At 37.1% G+C, this 25,100-nt stretch overlaps 1 protein-coding gene across 2 annotated transcripts in view; it reads right to left on the bottom strand.

The window, feature by feature from the left end:
- Window positions 1–22,830, bottom strand: part of LOC131158121 (casein kinase 1-like protein HD16) — a 28,689-nt gene extending 5,859 nt beyond the window's left edge. Inside the window, exons 1-16 of one of the 2 annotated variants that reach the window (XM_058112743.1) lie at window positions 22,310–22,830; window positions 20,473–20,932; window positions 19,155–19,280; window positions 18,982–19,055; window positions 18,804–18,873; window positions 18,623–18,678; window positions 18,458–18,529; window positions 18,266–18,360; window positions 18,078–18,144; window positions 16,872–17,001; window positions 16,538–16,756; window positions 16,314–16,444; window positions 14,270–14,444; window positions 14,085–14,175; window positions 3,225–3,382; window positions 2,949–3,143 (exon numbers count right to left, since the gene is read on the bottom strand). In XM_058112743.1, coding sequence (XP_057968726.1) covers window positions 2,949–3,143; window positions 3,225–3,382; window positions 14,085–14,175; window positions 14,270–14,444; window positions 16,314–16,444; window positions 16,538–16,756; window positions 16,872–17,001; window positions 18,078–18,144; window positions 18,266–18,360; window positions 18,458–18,529; window positions 18,623–18,678; window positions 18,804–18,873; window positions 18,982–19,055; window positions 19,155–19,280; window positions 20,473–20,865 — 2,052 coding nt within the window. In that variant the 5' untranslated portion in view covers window positions 20,866–20,932; window positions 22,310–22,830. Of the gene's footprint in view, window positions 1–2,948; window positions 3,144–3,224; window positions 3,383–14,084; window positions 14,176–14,269; window positions 14,445–16,313; window positions 16,445–16,537; window positions 16,757–16,871; window positions 17,002–18,077; window positions 18,145–18,265; window positions 18,361–18,457; window positions 18,530–18,622; window positions 18,679–18,803; window positions 18,874–18,981; window positions 19,056–19,154; window positions 19,281–20,472; window positions 20,933–22,136 lie in introns of both variants that reach the window. The other variant, XM_058112744.1, reaches the window with a different exon arrangement.
- Between the last annotated feature and the right edge of the window lie 2,270 nt (window positions 22,831–25,100).

Raw genomic sequence — 25,100 nt, 5'->3', positions numbered from 1 at the left:
TATCGAACGATAAAAGGCTCGCCTCATTGCCAAGGGTTACAGTCAACGAGGCATTGACTACACCGAGACATTTGCTCCAGTCGCCAAGATGACCACCATTCGCACCATTCTGGCACTTGCTTCCATGCATAACTGACATCTTCATCAGCTTAATGTCAACAACGCTTTCCTCTATGGAGATCTAGAAGAAGTATACATGCAGCTTCTACCGGGATTCAGACGAAAGGGGTAGACTAGAGTATGCAAGCTTATTAAGTCTCTCTATGGCCTTAAACAAGCCTCGAGGCAATGGTATGTCAAGCTCTCATCCACCCTTATTGATGCAGGATATTCACAGTCCAAGGCAGATTACTCACTTTTCATCGGATCCTACAAGAACAATTTCACTGCCATTTTAGTATATGTGGATGATATTATCGTTGCAGGAAATAGTTTGGAGCAGATCAATGCGGTCAAGAAACTTCTAAGTAACCACTTCAAGCTCAAAGATCTGGGAATTCTCAAGTATTTCTTGGGAATTGAAGTGGCTCGTTCAGCTAAGGGAATATTTCTGTCTTTGAGGAAGTATGCCCTTAAGATATTGGAAGACGCTGGCTTCCTTGGAGCTAAGCCTAGCAACTTTCCCATGGAACAAAACCTTGCACTCAGCGAGAGTGAAGGTGAACTCATTACAGACCCTTCATCATATAGATGACTTGTTGGAAGACTGATTTATTTGGTTGTCACAAGACCAGACTTAGTCTATTCAGTACATGTACTAAGTCAGTTTATGGACAAGCCACGTATACCACACTTGGATGTAGCACACAGAATCTTACGGTACATTAAGAAATCTCCAAGCCAAGGGCTTTTCTTGTTGGCTTCTAATGAAATTCAACTCCATGCATACTGTGATGCAAATTGGGCACGCTGGAGGGACACTAGACGATTAGTCACCAGGTATTGCATCCTACTCAGAAAACCACTCATTTCCTGGAAAACCAAGAAGCAAACAACGGTCTCTCACTCCTCAACTGAAGCAGAGTATAGATCTATGGCCTCTACATGCTGTGAGGTCACTTGGTTAAAATCTTTACTCTCAAATCTTGCAGTGACATATTCTCAACCAGTCAGATTGTACTGAGATAACAAAGCTGCTATACATATAGCCTCAAATCCAGTGTTTCATGAATGAACCAAGCATATCGAGATAGATTGTCATGTGGTTCAAGAAAAACTCCAAAATGGGATCATTCAAACAATCCATATGCACGCACACAAGCCAGCAACCCACTGATTTATTTACCAAAGCTCTTGGAGTTGCACAATTTAACTACCTACTCAGCAAGTTGGGTGTTATAAATATCCACGCCAACTTGAGGGGGAGTGTTGAGGAAGACTGCAAATCAAGGAGCAAACATGAGGCCCCAATTACGTGATATTTCCTTTTGAGAAAAGTCAGCAAATCTCGTTATTATAGAAAGGAGCTGGAAATTAATTTAGGATTAATTTTGTATTTATTCCATTGTTCCCCAATTACAAGTATAAATAGGGGTTGTAAATTGTTGTAAAATGTACAATTTTTTAATAGAGTTTTTTTTAATATATTCGTCTTCCTTTAATTTTTCACAATAACTTTCATGAATAACGAATAAAACAAGTTGCAATATGATGTGATATTATATGTATAAACATGTCAAAAAATTTGAGAAAGGCATATACAAGTGTTGGAACAAATATCTAAGTCCAACATTGAAAATACACTTCAAAACTGTCGACGTGTTTTTAAAGTGTTAATACACATTGAAGGAGTGTTCCATGAGTGTCAATGCCCAAAACAACACAGCACACCCTGAAAAATGTTGGTGCTTCATAGACTATACTATATGCAGCTAAGATTTTTTCATCTCTTTTTAGCTCCCAAAAAATGTTTTCTAATTCATTAGTTGAAAGGGAATTTTTTCTTAAAAAATCATTCATAACTAGACTTGACAAAAATGGCTGGGACAAACTTAGAAAAATAATAGCTTGAAGAATGAAAGACATGATCCCTCAAAAAACAAAAGAAACTCCTACTATAAACTTGCATGGGTGGAAAGGGGCAGTGAGAAAAGGAAAAAAAAAATACAACCCAAAACTCATTGGTCTACATGCGCAATACAACCTAGAATCTACATCTCCAGTAAAAAAATAAAATAAAATAACAAAATAATAAAAATAAAAATAAAAAAAACAAGCTCAGTACTGGGGTTAGTCTAATATCCATTTATGATATTGACCAACCACTGGAACATCATCTAATGGATTTGAAAGAAAAAAAAAAATCAAATTAATGATTTTCCAACAAATCAGTCAAATCAAACAAGAAATCAATTTTTTCACATCATTCTTGTATTAAAGGCTATGACTCACGCTCCTTCCCCCTCATTATTTTTCTTCCTTTTCTCTTTTCTTTGTTCCTTTTCCCAGCAGCACTTATGCTCAAACTGGGGCACCCATTGCAGTATCATGGTATTAGAATTACGATATTAAAAACAAAAAATAAAAATAAAAATTAGAATAAAAAATGACTCAAACCAATCAAGCAAGGAGGTGGAAATTATTTATAAAAAAAATTAATAGCAAAATAAATTCATGAGATAGAGAATGAATGTAGAATAAGGAGAAGAGACATTCCCTTAAAAAATCTGAGAACTCACATAGAAAACAACAAAAGAAAACCAAAAAGTGCAAAGAGAAACACAAAAAAATCAGTACGCAATAAATATTATTAAAAATAATAATAATGATGATGGTATTGAAATTAGAAATCGTGTCATATTTTAAATTTTCGAAAAATGATAAAACAGACCACAAATCGAACTTGCTAAAAGATCACTATTGTTAAAATTTAAAAGCTAAAACACCGCCTATATTATTTATGTAATATTTTTGGATAACCAATGACTTAATGAAAATTGAAAATATACCTTAACATGGGTACTAGGAAAGGCAGATGTTCGTAGAGTTTCTTGCGTCACATCTAGTGATTTTCTCTTTGATGAAAATGAACTGAGTATAAATGCAGCTTGATCTGCTGTTGCAGCGGTAGAGGTAATCCGATATCCACTTTCCCATCTTCTATGGATCCCTTCACTTGGGTAAAGAAAATCAAGTTCAACAACCTGAAAATACAGGACACAAGATTATGCGTTTTCAGAAATGCTATGCCTTAAATAGTCCAAAAATTTCAGAAGATATAATACCTGATTAGAAAAACCTGCATTTCTAGACATTACGATGCCCCATCTGCTCCCTGCAGTAGTCATGGAGGTAACAAAGAAACCTTCCTTCCACTTCTTATTGATCCATTTGAAAGGAAATACATCACTAACTTTGTAGGACTGTTGAGTGTAAGGCATGCCTGAAAAAGGAAGGCATTATAAAAAATAAATCAGCAATTTTGTATGACTGTCAAGTATAATGCATTTCCTCCATAGGAGCAAGAGAAAAGGCCATACTGGGGAACAGAAACTAGAATGCTCAACATAACGTCTGAAGATGCAGTATAGAAATTGAACACAGATGACTAAGATGAGGTGTCAGAATATGCTTCTTATTTATGGCTTGCCATCTAAAAACTGAAAAGAAAGACTCATCATTCCACCAGAATCCTGATCTCTACCATTTCCCACACAGAGAGGATACACTTTGTCTAGGGTCAGCCTTCTTGATCAAACTTAATAATAATTTGGTAACCTAAAGGCCACTAAAAGATTAAGTTTAAGACTACACCCTCGCCATTTTGGTAATCAAATTCATAGACAATTCTACTGATTGCGACACCAAAGATTTATAATTCACTATTAGAATAAATTATGCGCTAAGGCCCATAAATTCCAATAGATGAGCCTGTGTGAGATTGGGAAGACAACTTCTGCAGGATAAGATTCAAAACTCAATCATCCAACAAACAAGTTAGGCACTACCAGAATAAAAGAGTGAAAAATAAATGTGATATAATCAGAGGTATAATCTTATTCATCACTCATTCAAATCTATATAGTATCCTAATTTCTCCACTCTAAGCAGAAGCCCATCCATGCAAGGCATGCAAAAGAAGAACAAAGCTTAACACATCCAGAAAATAATGCAAGAAGTCAATGGAAAAGTGCACTCGGAAGCAAAAAAGGGAGGAATCATTCCAAAGAAAAAGGGGTCTCTAAAAAAAAAAAAATCTGGCTTTCAAAGGGAGGAATCATTCCAAAGAACAAGGGTTCTTGGCTAAAAAATAATAATAATAAAATCTGGCTTTCACTACCAACAGCTATTCATTCTCCAAATTATAATCCACTTCTACCACACAAACTAAAAGAGAAGGACCCACTTCCATATCATCTTACCACTCCTCGCTACCCACAAATAAGTCCTTCGCCAATCTCGGCATGAACCATACAATCATGAAAAAGACAAGGGAGAGTCTTGAAAGATCGCTTGAAAAAATGTTCATGCTCAAACAGATCTGGATATGTTGCAAGCAAGGACTTCAATTAGATTCCAATGAAAATTTCAATATCTCAGTTACAGAAATTTCATTTTTGATTTAAGGAAACAAAGGAAACTTATAGTAAAGTATGGAAATAATGAATGAAACTTTGGAAAATGTTAAAATAGATTTATTGGTTGCATAAATTAGAACCAAGATAAGTTGAAGGAAATGTATATGATAATTGCACAGTATATGGGACTTGTATAGTTCATATTTTTAATCATGCAAAGAAGTTTAAAAGAAAAAGCAAAATAAAAAATAAAAATAAATAAATAAAACCATTACAGTGCTCCACAAACATTTATTCAAGATAACTTACTATTTAACATAACATTTATTTTGCATTCAAACCCTCCTGAAATTTAAAGTCCCCTGCTAAGGATGCTATGAGTCCAATGACCTAGACTCCTAGTTTGATTCACAAATGGAACACCCAGGTGCACAAGCCTCCCATGCCTCACCAGTGGTCTAGAGAGGGCCGAACGTACACAGCCTGTAGAGACCCAAAAAATTTAAATAATGAGAAAATAAAGAAAAGAAGGAAATTTGGTTTGGTGTAAATCAAACCGTCGACGGTTTGGTGAGAGGCCAGAAAACCATCAACGGTTTTGAGTTACCGCAGTTAGGTAAGGGTAAAACAGTGAAAATGGATTTGGTTAAAGACCAAACCGTCGACGGTTTCAGAGCAAACCGTCAACGGTTTTGTTGTGGGTCAGTGTACTATACAAGGAATTCCAAGTCATAATTTTTGGAGTAAAATCAAATTTCTCTCTCTCTAGGGCTACAGCCACCACCCCTTCTCTCTTCGATTTTGTGCCCGATTTAAGCCCGAATCAATTGAAAAACACCATTTCGGGATCCTGGTGACGATTCTTCGCTGTTTGATTGGAGCAATTTTGTGTTTTAGGGTTTCCAGGCACCACTCCAAAGTTTAGGTAAGGATGATAATTGTGTTATCTGCTTAGAATTTAACTAATTAAATGGAGTGTATGGGTCTAGGGATGTTTAAATGATTATAATTCTGGAGTTGAGTTGATTGAACTGAGGAAAAATGATTTCAGGGTTTTGAACTCCAAACACCACGGGCGTGGGTTTACAGATCTTAGCAAGCACCCCTCAGTAAGTAGGTAAGGGGAATAAGTTATAACAGATATTTTTGGGAAATTAATTGGTTGACTTAAAGTATGTGAAATTGAGAATACCGTATATTATTTTGGAAAACTATGATATGGATATTTTCCTTGTGATTATATAGTATGATTATCAATTCAAAATTGTGTGGCATGAGGAATATGAAATAACAGTTTTATACTGGGAATGTGATTGATACTGAAATATATCATTTGTACTAAGAAATGATATTATGAGAAACATAGATATGATTTTATACAGTAATGAAGTTATGAGATATACAGATATGATAATATAAGATATACTGGTATGTTTTATACAGATATGAAGATATGAGAAATACAAATATGTTTTATACAGAAATGATGATATATGTGATACACAGATATGTTTTACAGAAATGATGAAATGAGACATACAGATATGTCTCACACAAAAATGATGAAATGTGATATACAGATATGTTTCATACGGAAATGACGATATGCGATATATATATAGACATGTTTGATACAGATATGATGATATGAAATATGCACAAATATGTGTTATACAAATGTGATGAAATGAAATGTATACAGATATGATGAGAATTATACAGAAATGATGAGAATTATACAAACATGATGAAATATGAGTACAGAAATGTGGAAATAAGAACCCTGATGGACCAGAGATATATAGAGAGCACGGTACTGTTGCTAGCATATGTGTTAGTGCAACCACACGTCTTAAATAAAGTGTGGCAAAGACAGTCGATTGGGCCTATAAAGAGTAGAGTTACCATCTGGGGTCCGAACCAGGATTGGGTAGGCCAATTGTACTACAGACACGTACAGTTTTGATCTAACCTAATAGGCCAACCACGGTTAGGTCCCGCCTTCGGGCCACACAACCCGATCATGTGGGGTGAATACATGAAGATATGACATGAATGTCCCCAGGATGTTCCTCATTATAGACGCGATAATTATGTTACAGATGTGATAAATAATCATGAGCTACAGACGCGTAGTGTTATATATTGGTGAATGCTTATGAGCTAGAAAATGTTTGTGAAAGGTGAAATGAAAAATTAACAGCCATGAATTACAGACGCGTAGTGTTATATACTAGTGGATACTCATGAGCTAGAATATGAATATGAGAAATGAAATAAAAAATGAACAGCCATGAGTTACAGACACGTTGTGTTATATACTGGTGGATACTCATGAGCTAGAACCTGAATAAGAGAAATGAAAGCTTATGAAACTATGTTTATATATATATATATATATATACAATTATGAGTAAATATCTGTATGTTTTTCTCAGTTGATAAAATTATTTAAACGAATGCGTTATGATATATCAAAACTCATGTTGTCATACACAGTCACTAATTTATTCCATCTTACTGAGACGTGTCTCACCTAGAATTTAAACATTTCAGGAAATTAAGTCAAACAAGCGGGCGAGCTCCGAGGTAGAGGAGATCTAGTACCCTAATATTTAGGGTAAGTGATTTCGAGTCGGGGATATGTTTTGTATTACCCCTAGAGTATTTTATAGATTTTTGAGGATGTATATGTATATGTATATGTGTGGAGGTTATCGCACTCTGGTATTGTATATGGGACTCAAGACACTTTATATATTCTATTGCATGGATAGTGTGTATTTATGAATAGATATATCCCCGATATTCCACTATGGACCGGGTTGACATTGTTATCATGGTATCAGAGATATTTGATAGATGAATGATTATTGCTGTTTATTGTATTGAAAAAAAAAAAAAAAATTCGTAGGAAAATCAGGGCGTCACACAACCCTCCACATTCTAGGAGGCTGCTTCTGAGACTTGAACTTGTGACATCCAGATTTAGGTGTAACATCCTTACTATTGGATCAATACTCAGCCTCTGCTAATTTGTTTGGCAGGTTAATCACAGCTTATAATTTTGGTGGGCCATGAGCAGAAGCTTGAAATCTTAAGACTAGGCATTGGGCTTCTTGCAAGTCTCTCTCTTCCCCCCCCCCCCCCCCTTTTTCCCCCGCCCAAAAGATTTGATCCTCGAATCTCAAGAATATTCAGAGACTTCCTATAGAGTGGGAACAGAGGCTGGAAGTCCTCCTTCAAATGACAAAGAATGATTCTTGCAGCAACCATTTATAACCTCCTGAAGGAGATGAATGCCATCATTCCATAACAAGAGCAAACAGTTTCGTCAATTTCATAGTATGTGAAATAAAAGAGTTGATAGTGTCTCACGAGGACGATAGCAAGCTCCTATCTTATTCTCCATAAACTTTTGCTTTAGAAGCCAAGAAAGAATTTCCTGTAAAATAATAAACAGATAAGGAGATAGAGGGTCTCCTTGGCGAAGCCCTCGAGAAGGTTTAAAGAAACCTTTATAAGTGTCATTCATCATAATGGAGAACCAAGGAGAGGAAACACATTTCGCCACTAAACCACAGAACCTTTGGGAGAATCCAAAGCTTTTCAAAACCAAGTTTAAAAATCCCAATCGATCCTATCATAAGCCTTAGCCATGTCTACTTTGATCATTACATTTCCACCATTAGACTTCTTATGCAGAGAATGAATCATTTCTTGTGCCAATGTAATATTCTATATATCTACCAGGAATGAAACTTCCTGCTCCGAAGAAATCAATGCAAACAATAAACCTATCATCCTCGCAACAAAAATTTTTGAAAAAATTTTGTAGATAACACTACAAAGACTAATAGGCCTGAACTTGTTAAAACTCTAGGGATTCTGAACTTTTGGGATTAGAACAATGTAAGATGCAGAATAAAATCTAGGAAGAGGAGACCCAGCAAAAAAATCTCTAGCTACATCGATCACCTCTTCTTTTACAATATCCCAACAATCATGGAAAAAAGCAGAATCAAAACCATCTGGACCTAGGCTTACTATTTCTCGGGATAGAAAGAATATCATCCCTTACCTCCACCTCGGACAGAGCACGAAAAAGAGCAATATTCTCCTCTTCAGGAAACCATAGAAGATATAATATCATCAAGGTAAGTTGTTTGACTGGGTCCTGCACCTGTTAAGAAAGTTTGAAAATACCTTATAGCACACCCTTATGAGCAGCCTCCATAGAATCCAACACTTCTCCATTCGGAAGCTTCAATGAATGAATCATAGCCTTCTTTCTCTTTTGGTTCACAAATGCAAGAAAGAACTTTGTATTATTATCCCCCGCCTCCAACCACTTCTTTTTGGCTAACTGAGAAATACGAATCTCTTCCCTCTTTTCCCAAGCTTCCAACTCGAGTTTAGAAAGGAGGAAATCTTCCTCAATTTCTGACAAATACCCTTCCTGAAGCTGAGCCTCTAGAACCTCCATACTTTCCTCTAGATTTTTAATGTTCTGATGCACATGTCCAAATACCTGCTTGTTCCAATTTCGGATTGCAACTTTCGTATGCTTCAATTTAGCAGCAAGTCTAACTGCCATGGGACTCCTCCCTCCAGGCTTCCTCCACGCAAGACTTTAAGGAGTGATGAGTGCTCCACATTTTTTGATACCTCAAGGGAGAAGGACCATACCGATGCAAATTTCTATGAAACCGAATAATCAATGGGTTATAATCTGAAGTCCTCCTATTTCCATACTCAAAATAAATATTTGGCAAAGATTGAAGAAGAGTCGAATTATAGAGGACCCTATCCAGTTTTGCCCAATTCCAACAATTTCTACTGTGACCATTACACCAAGACATGTTGCTGCCAGTAACAACCAAATCCATAAGACCATGTCCAAGCAAGTATTAAATTCCTCCATAGCCGATAATGGCCTCGTATGACCACCAATACTTTCCGAATCTGAACGGATGATATTAAAATCTCCCGCCACTAACCAAAGGAAATCATCCATTTTTACAAACTCCAAATCATTCCAACGTTCCCGGCGATCTATTTGACGACATTTAGCATAAACAAATGAAGCCAAGAAATTCTGGTCCATAGAACTAAAAATACCCGAAATAACTTGATCAGACATATATTGTAACTCAAAGTGCACTTCCTCTTCCCAAAACATCCAAAGTTTACCCCCCACCGATGCATTCGCACAAAAATTCAAAAAATTTAGAAAGCCAGCCCATTGCGACATCAAACTTTTATCAGAAAAATGGCTCTGAAAGAACCAAAATAGAAGGTGAAAATTTCCTCATTAACTTTTGTAAACGGCTTTTAGACGCACCTAAACCCCACACATTCCACACTAGAATTGTATTAATCATAAATCAAGTTTCTTTGTACGGGTAATAACCCGTTGAGACATCTTCTCACTTTGCCCATTAATATCCTTCAACTTAACAAGCGGAACATGTAAATCATCATCCAAACAATAGCCTTTTTCCAATGGAAGTTTCTCCAAAGTATTTGTCTCCACCTCCCTATCCGATTCACAATTATGTAGGACATACCTGGGCATGATTGTACACTATTGTTCCAAAATTTCTAAAACCATGTTACAAGATATCATCAACTGATCACGCACTACTATAACATCTTCCACTATCAACATATCAGCGTCGGGAGCACCTAGGACTGGTTCAACAATCTCCTCCCTCTGCTCAATCTCATACTGTTTTGTGTTCATCTGCAAAATCTTCACTTCAAGCCTCAGTTCTTCAGGAAGAAACTCCCCCTCTTCCATCTCACTTTGCGTAACTGTCTCAAATACTGGCAAAATTTGTGATGTCATTGCACCCTCTTGAACATGATCCACCTCTAAAGGTTCTTCAACAATGCATGGATCTATCAATTCTCTATGAACTTCTTTCCTTTTATCCAAATGCTTTACACGCCAAACTTCTTGTCTAGATTTTTCGTATCCTTACATCTATCCCCAATTTTCTGTTTCCTTTCACCCACTCGCCATACCACCTTTAAATGCCCTTGTCTATGACATTTCTCACAATAAAATCCTTACTTTTCGTACCTCACTTCCTGCCAAATTTTCTGATTTGCAAGAGCAACAATCAGGAAAGCATCCACCTGATCTGCCAACAAATCCACCTCCACGCACATTCTCGCACCCGTAGCCCTAGTTCGGCTAAGCATAGCATTATCAGTTCCCAGATATCGACCAAACCTTGTGGCTAGAATCTGCAAACAATCAGGCCCGTACATGTGCATCGGAAAACCAGGGAGAAATAACCATTGAGGGGCCAAGGATGGTTCCTGCTTCAAATTGAAATCCTTTGTCCATCGAAAAAAACGAAACGGACACTCAGCCAAAATCCTTCCTTCACGAGACCATCCATGAAGAAAATCTCGTTCATTATTCATCTGAACCAATACGTGAAAATCATCCATGAAACTAACAGAAGGGGTCTCCGAAAGGCCCCAAGACTTTATGATGTTCAAACGGATAACGTCAATGGATGGCCTAGAGCACAAAAATTTCAAAACTAACGCAAACCGGAAATCTTCCGCCACTTTGTTCATCTCAGCCTCAAAGAAAATGAATCCAATATCTCCATCTATGTCAACAAGATATCTCATGGCTAGTTTGAAAGAGGAAAACGACGAGTTAACAGCATGAAAACGTGATACTACATGGGCATACGACAAAAGTCCTGAACCACCTTTCGAAAGAGTCCCCACTGGTGAGGATCCACCAGAGGGCCGGCAGGCACCGCCATCATAGGCGCCTAACTTCAGCGAAACCCTAGACCGTGCCATGGTTGAAGAGAGACATACTTGATTAAGGAATTCAAAGTCCTGGAGATCCGGCAGGCGGCGAGATGGGCGACTAGCTTTGGTTGCGGCCAGTGACTCTATCGAATCGCACACAACAGGAGGAGGCTGGGGATGCAGGATGTGAGCGGGAGGTTCAATTTCTTAACTCGTTGGGTAGGGGTTGGATGAAACCAAAAGACGACTGAGAAGATCTCCACAGATTCGCCTACAAACGAGACATCCGGCGACAACAGGTCTAAGAAGATGTCCACAAAATCGGTTTTGAGAGGAAACGAAGCTTCGAGCCTTCCACGATTCGCTTTGCTCGTTGGATAGGGGGTTGAAGGAATCCAAGGGACGACAAGCCGTTCATAGATTCGCCTACGAGGAGGCGACAGAGGCTGCAAGCAGTCGCGAGCGAAAGCAAAAGCTCCTAGCAAAATCGAAACGGTTGGCGACGGAGGCTCTCAAGGACGTAAGCAAGGGCAAATTCCTCGCCTGCCTCTCTTAGAATAGCGTTTCGGAGATGTCCGGAGACGGAAGAATCCAGGGGAAAATGAGCCGTTCAGAGATTCGCCTACGAGGAGGCGACGTCCAACGACGGAGGCTGCGAGCAGTCGCGAGCGAAAGCAAAGGCTCCCAGCAACAGCCAAAATCGAAACGGCCGGCGACGGAGGCTTGCAAGGACGCAAGTGAGGGCAAATTCCTCGCCTGCCTCTCTCAGAATCGCCGTTCGGAGATGTCCAGTGGCGGAGGCTCACAAGAACTTGCGAGCGAAAGCTAGGGCACCTTCTTCTACATGAGCAAGACGGGCCTCATAGTTAGGCATTTTGGTAGGTCTCATACCTAGTCTCACCATTTGGAGACTCTTGACTCATCGATGTAGTGCCAGGATGGAATCAATTCATGATTCGGTGAAAACTATGTAGCTTGATATTAAATATTGGCTGAGATCTATTTTGGACAAGTTAACTAAATGTGCACCTACTTCTTGCACGGATATTGCAGTCTTTCGTGCTTTGGATATTCAAGTAAAAAATGTGAGGGTTCGTCTTCCTCGTATAGTCAAATGGTGTAAACCTAGGATAGGTTGGTTTAAGTTGAATGTGGATGAAAGCTGTAGAGGTAACCAAGGTAACTGTGGTGGTGGAGGCATGATAAGCGATGAAAGAGAATAATTTAAAGCAGTTTTTCCCTCATTACAGGGTTATGGAACCAATAATATGGCTGAATTGAAAGCGATTATTATAGGCATTAATCTGTGCAAAGATTTTGGATTTGATCAAGTGAAGATTGCCTGTAACTCTGCTTTGTTGGTTCAGTGGATTAATTCTGGGAAGTGTTCGGCTTGGAACTTATGGGAATTGTGAGAAGAACTTGTGTTAGCATTGAGAGGCATATATTACAAAGTGGAACATGTTTACAGGGAAGCGAATCAAAGTGCGAATTTCTTTGCCAAGCAGGGCGAATCTGGTATATCTCGATCATATAATTGTCAGGATGAGCTTCCACGGCAAGGGAATGATTCGATTGGATTTGTTGGGATTTCCTTCCTTGCGCTCGTGATGCTTTGTGCTGGTGTTTTGTGAAGGTTGGAGTGCTTGGTTTATTCCTTGAGATCTTCCGGAGTTTTGTTTGTTTTCCACTTATAGTTGTTTAGTTCTTATTTATTTGTTTGATTGTTGGTCATCGGTTTATTGGTTTTGAATAAGTTGGTTAAGTCAATTTTAGATTCTTGGGGTTTGATTTTGTTTTCCCCAAGTCTCAAGGTTGGAACCATGGTATTCCTCCACCATAAGTGAGGGGTTTTCTAATAAAGATAGGAAGTACCGCCCTCCCTTTTCCCAAAAAAAAAAAAATCAGTATGCTCAAATCATGACTTTCAACGTTGTCACTAGCCTCTAGCTCCCCAGTTTTCTGTCCCTGCTACTGTTCATTTTTCATGCAGCTGTTGCAGTTTCAGTTTGGCCTTCTGTCAATACTATTTCATGCCATTCTTATTTGTCTGCTTGTGCTGCTCCCTGTGGAGCTTTTGTTTATTGCATGTTTTCAAACCAAAAAGGACATCTGGGATTTCCCAAATCACAACAATGAGGTGAAAATGGTTCCCACATATATGAGAATATAAAGGGAAGAATCTTCTTCACCAAGGTCCTTTCATGGGGAATTACGTGGTTCCTTTATATCAATGGATTCAATGAAACTGGAAAAAAATTAAAATTAAAATTTAAAAAAAAAAGGTGATAGAGAGAGGGATTTTTTGCAGCATTTCCTCTCTAATGGAAATCTCACCAAATCAAAGTTCCCTTTTAGACACCTAGAATGCTGCACTTCTACCAAATACATCAAAAGACTCTTATAGGTTATGACAGAACCATCCCAATCCTTAAAGAGACTTCAGGCTCCAATAAGACATCCATAATGCCTCTGGAAATAATAATATCTTTGCGTTCTGAGATCACCATTAGTGCTTATTATTCCAAATAAAGTCATATTTCAATAAAACTAAACAATGCCATCCCTTAAAAATTTCAGATTCTCACCCTCCTTGGAATGCAAATTGAACAGGTTTCTTTGCAGACATCTACAAGCCCCCCTAGCTTTTTTTTGGGGGGGGGGGGGATACTAAAACCAACCTGACATCTCAATGCCAGTTTTCTTTGAAGAAATACAATATGGTAGAGTTCATATCAAATCCTAACAGATTAAAGAAAAAAATTGAAAAGAGTAACTTACCCCTGGACATTACCACCAAGGCGCTGCCATTAAGTGCACCAGCAATTGAACTGATATAATAATTTTTGTCCCACTGTTCCATAATCCAGTCCTGAATAGAACAGCAGAAAAGATAACCATTGAGGGTCTGGACCACTTAAGGAATGAGAAAGCAAAGCTGAAGACAAAATTAACAAGATTCCTACCTTGTGCAGGAAAAAAGGGGACAGCTCATAAACCTGAGATGTGAATCCTGTCCCTGCATCCATAACGATGGCCCACAAATTTGTTGCAGAAGCTACACAACTAATGAACAAGCCATCTTCTTTTCCTTTCTCCGCATGCTGGTGAACTCTTGAATCCATTACATTGAAGTGGTATCTGTGTTGGGGAATTCAAGTAACTGATTAAGAGAACAAAAGCAAAAACAATAAGCACTAAAACAACAAGAATGACAGCAACAATGCTTAATTCTGAAGTCTCACTATGTGGAATTGGCTGTATAAATCCTTTTTGGCCATTCTACTCAATTGAGGCCACACCCTCTGGAAGCTGGAGTGTTGTAAAACCTTTCTTAGTTGATCTAAATTATTCTAGGTCAATCCTCCTCTTCCACAGCCTACACAACATCAAATTAATCACCCCTTTCACTAGTGCACTATCTCTATGTTGCAAATACACAAACCATGTTAGCCATCCTTCCCCTTATCTGATGTTCTACAAGTGCCATTCCTACCTCACTACCATTAGAAATTTAGAATTATACTGCTCATCCATCTTTAGATCTCATTTCACCACAAACCATAATATTAGCAAAAAAACTCAAGAGATAACAGTTATAACTACACTTTCCCTCCAAGAGCAGTCACACTGTGCCATTTAGGAGTTACAGTTCTGTTGTCACAAGGATCATCAAACCACTGATATTGGCTAAGCATGTGCATATGCCAGCCTGTGGTAAAAGGCATAGGATGAGATAGACTCCAAACCCTCCCCCTCAAACCCAACAAAAAAAATGGAAAATAAGATACGCATATATAACTGATGTCGGAAACCATTTTTCCTTTCAGCAACAATAACTAAAAGAATTCTTAGTTATCAGATTGCTCATCCTCACCTGAAGAGTAATGTGAATTTGCAAATGAACGAGTACTTCCTACCAAAGCAAGTTGATTTTGTCAAGACCAATCAAGCATGTAGATTAATTCTTTCCAATACACAAACAACTAAGGAGCCGTATGTATGCTCCAGCAAACTACCTACTAGGGACTTCTCCCTTTCTTCACTTCTCTTCTCTTCTTCTCTATCACTAGCCATAAATGCTGTATTTTCTTCGTTGAATCTTCAATTCATTTCAGATTTACAATGTGGTATCAGTTCTCTGAAGTTTGAATCCAATTAATCGACATAGTTACAGCCCTTCTCTTCCTCTCCTTTTCTCTCCCTCCCTTGTCAACTGATATTTTTTCTAGTTTGAGGTCATTTAGGTTTTCTTCTCCTTCTCCTTTTAGCTATGAGCCGCGCTTGTGGGTGGTGTGTGGCTCATGGTAGTTTGCTCATGCAAAGAAGGCAACCTACTGTTTCTGGCAGACTTCAATTTACCAACTACTCACCCAAAAAGTACATGAAGATGTACTCAGGAGTCATTAGTTGCTTAAAATATTGCCTCTTATATTTTACTCATGTTCTATGCACCCTTCCACCTTGTCTATTTCTATACCTTCCTCACGTGCTAAAGCACTTGTTAACCTTAGGTGAAAGCATGCAATGGATGTAGAAATGGATACATCGACCACTCAAAGGACAAGGGACTTGGAGGATCTTCCTCTTGATAAGGAGTTAGGTACCTGTTGTTGATTTTACACATGGTAAGGAGTCTAAGGACTTGTCAGCTCTATCAAATGGCTTAAGGCTCTATCATAGGGTAGACCCAAACATATGGTATTAATTATCTTGATAACTTCTCTCATGTTGCTCGACTAAATTCTGTTCATGTATTGATCATGAAACTAGAGAATTAATATTTTTTAGAACTGCATCAAGAGAATGAATTAAAATAATATGAATAATATAGTAGGAAGGAGGAGCATGTCAAAGCTCCAACATGTGCCTATTTGCAACATATAATATAAAAAGAAGGAATTATGGTTCATTTTTTATAAATGACACAGAATGACCAAACATAAGAAGAAGGGAAGGGGGAACTATGGCAATTTTGCATTCCATAATCATTAATTCCCATCATTTTACCTCTGCTTCATCGCCGGTCTCGAATTATAAACTGAGATCCATTGAGTAGCCGTGGTACCTATTCGAACTTTCTTCCTAGGTTGGCCTTCGTCATCCACCTCAACAATCAACCTTCCCCTCTTCTGACCCACCTGCATAATGAATAAGAGTTTAAAAATGGATTACAGAAAAAAAATCAATAAGTTTAAAGATCATTAGTATAACTGATATCACCAAGCAACAACCTTTAGAGCTCCATCTATGCTGATTGGTCGCAGTAATGCATTAGAACCTACACTATTGTTGAAAAGAGAAATGAGCGTGGAGTACTTAGGTTCTTCATCAAATCTCATGTTGGTTACCATCTCAAGAAATTGTTGAAACGGAGGTGGACAAAAGCCACAAAGAATCTCAGGAGAAGTTGCCATCTTCTTCTTACAAACAAGAAATCCTTTGTTTTCTCCCTGCAGTCCAAGAGTCGAACAAAGAAAAATATATTAAAAATAAAGAAAAGAATAATGGAGACAAAGCTCTGAAGTTGTAAATGGCAGTGTAAATGGAAGAAAAAAATGAACTTACAACAAAACCTTGCCAAGGAAGCTTTCCTCTCAGGAGAAATATTAGAGTGTAAGCTAATGACTCAAGATCATCCCTTCGGCTTCCTGTTCTACCCAAATGAGCATGTACGCTAGCATACCGTACAGTTCCCCTGAAAAAGCATAAATACCACATATGTTTCAAGGTACAACCATTAACAGTTTTTATATAGATGGAAACTAAGATTCAAGGCAATTACTAAATACTGGACGTCCTTCAAATAAGATAAAGGTGTCAATGCAGCTAGTTTAACATAAGGCAACCACACAACAAAAGAAGACAAATTCCTCATTGGAGAATTATAGAATCCAGTTTATCTCCCAGTAAATCAGTAATCTAGGCAGAAACGATGAAAGATTTCATTATAACCGAAGTTTTTAAACCCAGACCAGCAAGTGAACCAGGCAGCTATCCAGTTCCCACTTCGACCAGTTCAACCGATCCAGTTCCACAAACTTAATTTAAAATTTTACCCTGCTTTGGTATTGGGTCTATTGGCTATTAACCATTGGGGTCAAAGCACTGATCTTTCAATAACTATCACTTTTAAAACCCGATAATATATTATTTATATCATATAATAATGTTTATATTTTCTAGTCTTGGTCTCTGGTGGTGTGCAAGGCTGCAGATCCCACTCCACTTAATTTCCTTCCCCCTTCCCTTCTCATTAGTCATCTTTGAGATTCCTCTCTCTCTCTATCTCTCCACAGGAATGGTTGAAAAGTGAAAAACAGAAATCACAAAATGTCTCAACCCACAAACACAAGTTGCAACAAAAATCGGTAAACAGTCACACAGAGGAAGAGGTCTACTTAAAGCATATATTTTGTCTGATCTTTGCAACCTCTCTCTCTCTCTCTCTCTCACACACACACACACACAACACACAACAAAATGATTAGTAAAATTTTTAGCCGATCAATCTTGATCTGAGGAAAAAAAAAACCTCTGAACATTTGACTCCAGCTCTATATGTTTGGCTGGTTCATCCGGTTTGTCCAGTTTTTTCCAGATATGACTGGAATTGACTGCTATAGAAACCGATAAGATCTGGGCCAGATAGGAAACCTGTTCCAGGTTTATCCAATTCAACCGGCCGGTTGTGTCCAGTTTTCAAACCACTGATTATAACCAGCTCCATGGATCAACTATCCCAAAAACCAGCTCAATCAGAGATGTAATCACCTGAAAACATCAGGCTTTTGGTCATAGTCAACATGACGACCAGAAGATGCATCCCTCCACCTCGAAGCTGCAGTAGACAAAATTAAACTAGAACCAATTAAAAGATCTTCTTACATTTTGATAACATTCATAAGTAGGTAAGATGTTCAGAAATCAACTGTTCTTGAAATATAAGGAAAACTATATACCTAAACCAAGATCAACCAAAAACAACTTCTTCTCATTCACTGTTCCGGGTTGACCAAGCAAAAAGTTCTCTGGTTTTACGTCTCCATGCACAAAACTAGGGGAAGAAACCAATTGTAAATATACTTGCAGTTTATTTTAAAAATTGAAAAAAAAAAAAAGAAAAAAGAAGGGTAGTAACAAAACAGAAGTACCCTCTAAAATGAAGCTGCTCTAATATTGATATTGCCTCCATTGCTATACAAGCAACCATCTCTTCTGACAGCCTGTGAAAGGAACAGAAACAATGAAAAAATAATGACAAGGTCTTAGACACAAAAACACCCTCAAAACTTTAAGTGAAACTATTATTTTCATACATCTGATTGTTAGAGTTCCAAACATCCCATAGACTAGGGCCCAGCATGTCCATGACCTGGATTTTAGAGAACCCAGTGCAGTGAAGCAATATGATAAGGAACAATTACTCATGAATGACCATAAGCAAAAACAATTTAGAAGCATAGAAGCATAAAACAATATTATGATAGGGAAACTCACAAGTACATAGTAATCTCCTTGTCGACCTTTATAATGGACCAAGGGAAGCCCATAGCAACCATTAAGAGTGCTTCAAGAAGCAACCAAATTATTTAAAACACCAGGAATCATCAGGGTTTAATGAATGGTAATAAGAAAGTAGAAGATCAATTAACCATAAGAATATATTTTTGCCTACCTGTAAACTTGCCACTCAAAAGGAGGACCATAACTGCACCCTTTACTATTTCGATGCTCAAACTTCAAAGCAACCTACAACCAGAAAATAAAACACCACTTTTAGCAACAAAATCAAATACTTACTGAGCCTGTGCGAACATGTATAGCAGGGCAAAAAGACAAAAGAAAAACCTCAAAAGCATCTGGGCCAGTGCATCCTACGCCACCAGTCACCCTTCTTCCAACATAAACTTGCCCAAACCCCCCTTTGCCCAGCTTTCTATCTAACTTGTAGAGCGGTGAATTGCCAAGCTGTACCTGAAAAAGAATAATAGAACACAAAATAATACTTCAGAGTTTGAAGGGATGATTACATGCATGACATACAGGAAATGGAAGCAGTTTATAATAGATAACTTTAAGAGATTTAAGCTTACAAAACCTTCAAATTTTTAAAATTAAAAGTTTAAAAACATCATTAATCACACTATCGCATGATTCGAATTCTCTGGAGAGCATCCAAGTCAGCTTCATACAAAAACATACAGATGCAAAGTTCAACTATTCATCTTTAGAGTCATTAACAAGCAGAAAGTATGCCCGTTCAATTGAGCTAATTTCACAACTGAAAATTTCACATGGCTTGGTTGGATATTTCATAGACCTAGACCAGCAGACCTTCTCAAAAAAGAGGAGTAGCCATCGAACCAGCCAAAGAAAAGCAATGTTATTATTGGGTGCATACAAGAGGTTAAACCTCAGGACATACAAGTTCACTATATAAACGACCAGAATTCAACTTGAAGCTTAAATATTTACATTAGAGACTCTACTAACAGAATTGGAGACTCTACTAACAGAACTCTACAGAATTCCATGAGCTTTGACAAAATTTCTGCTTATGCGGAAGACTAGAAGGTTTAACAGAAAGCCTAATACCCAGCAAAGTCCCACCCATTTTGGGCTGCAGGAGGAAAATTTTGGATAAAAGTAACATCCTCTGACATTTTTTGCATAAAGTGGCTGATCTTAAGACTTCAAAACCAAGACTTGTACCCTTCTCTAGTCAATGCCTTTGGGGAGAAGATCAAGAAATTTATATCTTCAGCTAAATACATAAGAAACTTCAATTTCTTCCTTTTACTTTTAAGCTTTATCCTTCTGCTTCTGTTACTGTTGCTCGTGTTTGTTTATTTATTTATATATTTATTTTTTTGCACATCCCATCTAAATGGAGGCTAACAGGCATATACCAACTGATTCTATAAATTGCATAAACACCCTGTTCAATGGGGAAAAAAAGATATTGCTTGCACCTCATGCTCGCATACATGACCATCATACAGACTGCACAAAGAATAGATAGTACAACTTTAGCAATATATATCAGCTCATCTAAAAATGGGGAAAAGAAAAATCATTGCCAAGAAAGTATATATTAAACAGGGATGGAAAAATTTATATACAAACAGATGTATGTAATAGGAAGAATGGCCATAGAAATTAGTACCCTCTCAGGAAGTGGACCCGTGCTGCCTTCCTCCTCAACAGCAGCAATTTTTTCAGCACCTTTCTCTGCAACCAACTCATTGCGATTATGAATGGCCTCTCCTGCAGCTAAGTCCAAGCCTGTGCGCCCTTGCCCACCAAACCCAGCACCAAGAAACTCAGCATTCTTATCTTGATTCATTGCTCTAGCCCCTCTACCTCTACCAACTGGCCTTGGCCTTGGATGTAGATCCACCGGATTAACAGGATTACTTGGAGGTGTTTTTACTATTGGAGCCTTGGAGCCATTACCCCTTCCCGCAGCACGCCGAGCAGTTGGGACTAAAACAGCAGCATTCTCCTGTGCATTATTGACCCTCTTTGATCGGCGAACTCCACTTCGCAAATCTGGCATTCTCTTCCCATGCAAAATAAAGCCTCAACGTTTCACCACCAACCCAAAATGCCAACTTTGAATTTACCTAATAATAAATAAAGAGAACTAAGTGAAGCAGCAAACAAACAATCTCATTGAAGCTAGTAAAACTGAAACTTCGTTTGATTGTAAAATTTATCCCAGAAAAAGTGACTCTATTCTCAGTTATAATTGAACTTTGATGTAATACAGTAGTCAAACCACAATCAGTTACGTGATAAACTTGATCATCTAAAGTGTGAATTCTCATTTACAGAAAACACAGACAAAGCAATCAGAAGCTCAAGCAAATTTCATAACCAAATTTACAAGATAATCTAGCATGTTACATTAGTTTCCCTGTAGATGATCACCTCGTTACATAGGAAGTCTGTTCCAAATCCACTAAATGGTAGGGACATTTCTGCAGATGAGCTATTGCAATGAGATTGCACCTCATATCCAATTCACATACAGCAGAAAATTTACATGACACAAGATGAAAAAATCCTTAGCAACATTTTGCTCATGGGTGGGGGACGTACAGTTCACAAGACACTTTCCTCCCATTCGAATTACATTTCAAACTCAAGTCATTTTAAAACTCTAAAAAGTCTTTACCAAATCTTACAAAATTAGATTGTCTAAATACATTTATGCATTATTCATAAATTATCATAAGCCAAAACCATATCTAGTTTTCAATTGACCAATCCATTAATGTCCCATAATTTCATTATCATAAGCCAAAACCATATCTAGTTTTCAACTGACCAATCCATTAATGTCCCATAATTTCAATATCATCAGAAGGTGAAAAAAAAAATCCACACATGAAAACTGAAAAGCATATGTTAAGTCAATTTCTGCAAATCCTCCCAAAACAAAAGCAGAACCTAAAGCTCAAATCTTGCGCGTGTTAAACAACTTATGATCAAATTTGAGACTAATATAGATCGAGCATACAGTGTTTGGGCCTTTCATCGATGGATTATCATCCTCAAAGCTATGCAAATTCATCAGACACAAAAATACACAGAACTCTCAAAAGAAAACCAATACCCATTTGTAAAATCACGCGCAATAATGCATCTATACTAACAAAAACATCAAATGACAGAGAATCAGGCGCAAAAGAATTTCCCCAGTAGTTCTTGAAAAAACCTCAAGAACAAGGAAGAAAGAAATCAAAACCAGTTATTTTCCATCAACCACATAGCTCACGGGGAAAGAAAACGATGTTGGGGGAATCAGAGCACCAAATCCTCTACCTCTAAGATCGAGGATTGCGGATGAAAGTTCAACAAGGTCGGATTGCAATCAATAGGGAGTTTTGGGCAAGAGGGGGTCTATAAGAGGAAGACAGTCGGCGACTCGGTGGTGTGTGAGGTGGGACGGACAGTGCACAGGGTGCCTACGTGCGCACGATAGCATCGGGAACTACCATGTAGTGGGTGGCCGAGCCGCTTCCTCCCATGGGCATCTAACGCACACTTGCAAATGCTCTGGCGATGGCGAATCAAAGGGTTATCGTCACGTGACTTGACCATTTGGGGTCACAGCCCATTTCCTCACCGTTGGATCTGAGGAAAGTCTTTGATGTCGCCTCTCCTATGACCCTGTGATCCACCCAATGGGGACTGTGATCTAATGTGCAAAGCACTGACACCAAATGATGTTACCCAAAAAAGAGGAGAAGAAATGGTATGAGCAAATATTGGGATGTCTCATAATTAAAGATCTAAAACCAGTTGGCAATGGTTGTCAGTGAAGTTACATGCAGAGCTTGTGAAGGAAATGGAAAATGAAAGATGACGATGAGAATTAAAATCCAGGGAATACTATTTTAAGATGAGTAGGAAATCAGGGGAATGGAGAATTCAGATTCCCCACTGATTTGTCCCTTCTCAAGGGATCAAATGAAAATTAATCTCTTGAAGTTTGAATATATAGAGATTTAAATGTAAGTTTTTAGTGTTCATTCTTTCCTTTTATGACCCAACACATAAAAGGCATCGAAAGACAAAAATATTTTAATTTTCAGTCCATAAAATCAATACACAGGGATTTGTCGAGATTTATTTGCTAAAAGAATCGCATATGAGTTTTAGCATATGAGTTTTAAGAGGCACGAGAGAGGAGCTGCCTCCTATTATATAGTTTAGATATGATAAACTTCAAATGAAATATAAGTAAAGAAAGAGCACGCACGTCTGTTGGTTCGTTTTCTCTTTTTTTTTCCGGGTAATCTCATTGGATCACAAGGTAAAACAATTTTCCAGATTTAAGAATAAGCAAAATAACAGCATCGGAAAAATATTTTTTATTTGTATCTTTTATTTTTCAAAGTATGAAAATATCACCTTATTTCATATTTTTTAACATCTATATAGGAGAATCTATCAATAATTAAATGATATTTTTCAAGTTTGTTATACGGTTGTTTAAAAAATGAAAAACAATGTGATAGTTTTGTAATTTAAAAAAATAAATAAATAAATATATTTTTTACCCAATGGTAGACCTTACATTTTTCTCGATTTAAAATATTTTACTTTTTTTGAATTAATGGCTCTTCCAACATGAGTTTGAATATAATTGAAGATGCTTGTCTGTGGGTAGACAATAAAACAAATTATGCATAAAGACCAAGAGTAAATTATAGAATTGGAGCTAATGCAATTAAGTTAAATACTAAAGCCACCATTCTACTTTTAAAATTACTAAAACTTCAATTACATGTTGAAATCTAAAATAGTAAAATCTCTTTCACATGAATTTTGTTAATATTTAGTTTAATACTAGCACCATTAGTCCACCACATGATTTATGAGATTAAAGCTATCTAAAAACACTTTTTTTTTTTTTTTTTGGAAAGGGCAAATAGTTTTGTGCTATTGGTTCAATAAATTAATTATACTTAGAGGTGTGTATAGAATGAAAAATTCAAGTTTAATTTTTCTCTTATAACTTTCCCTTGTCTTATTGTATTGGCATCTCATCATGCATGAGATGGAGCATTCTAACATGACTCCTTTTTACAATGATCAAATTTTGGCCTGCCATAACATATGTCTCAAAATTTTATATGGTGATACTAATAGACAATTCAATAATATATGACTGGGCTCTTAATGTCAACTTTGACTATGTTAACATTTCATCATTCGTGCAAATAGAGACGTCTTTACTATGTTAACCTACTACATTCCTTTGTTGGAGTTGTATATGATAGAAATGTGGCTATAGGAGAGCAAGTGCTAGTTTTTTCCCAAAATTATTAGCCCAATATACAAAAACTCAAACAAACAAATTAGCCTATGTTAGTCAGATAAAAACAATAAGTAATTATATCAATAGAGTGTTGAATGTAGTTCTTCATTTTTAAAACAGATTGCGGTTCCAACTCCAAGAATTTTTGTTTTTATTTTTTTTGGTCAAATGGAAGTCTAGACTAGGCCTCAGCTACACTTCCATCTACAATTCCATACCCTCTTACTCCTCCCTAGGATCTAACTCTAATTAAGACCTCCAATACAAACCATGGATGTCGTTCTCCTAGGAAACTCTTGTTTTAAGAACTACACTAATGAGAGGTAAAGATGGCTTATAGCACCTATTTATTTACATACTATCACCATATTGTTATTGCGTATTTAAAAAAAATTGTAATGTTTTTTACTTATTTATTACTGTCTAGAATCATTTAACTAGGGTATTTATGGATTTGCATGTATTACGAGCACATGTAAATGTGATCTTAAGTTCATTATATTTGACTTGGTTGAGAGGTTCAACAACCAACTAAGATTATTTCAAGATTTTATCTGATACCTTAATGACTTAAATGTTCTAGTCCGTTGTTCAACCTTCATTTGGAACATCTTAAAAACAAGTACTTTTTCAAAAAAAAAATATTTTTTTAAAGCATTTATGTCAATAAGTATTGTTTGGTTTATACTTTAATAAGTATTTATTTAAAAAAATAAATTTTTTAAACTAATTTTTTAATGAAGTATTTTCTAAAAAAAAAAAAAAACATTTCTCTGAAAAAAGTACTTATCTAAAAAATTACTTATAATAAATAATCACTGACTACTTTTAGATAAATACTTTTTTCTAGAAAAGTATTTTTCTTAAGTGGTTCCAAATGATCCCTTGGTTACATTTGCTAAATATTTTAGTAATTTCTTAAAAGTAATAAAGCTTAATTTTGTTGATTTAGGCTATTATAC

Source organism: Malania oleifera, chromosome 6, assembly GCF_029873635.1.
Source record: "Malania oleifera isolate guangnan ecotype guangnan chromosome 6, ASM2987363v1, whole genome shotgun sequence".
Classification (NCBI taxonomy): Eukaryota; Viridiplantae; Streptophyta; class Magnoliopsida; order Santalales; family Ximeniaceae; genus Malania; species Malania oleifera.
The sequence above is the reverse complement of the archived record's forward strand: the minus strand, read 5'-3'. Positions and strand labels throughout refer to the sequence as shown.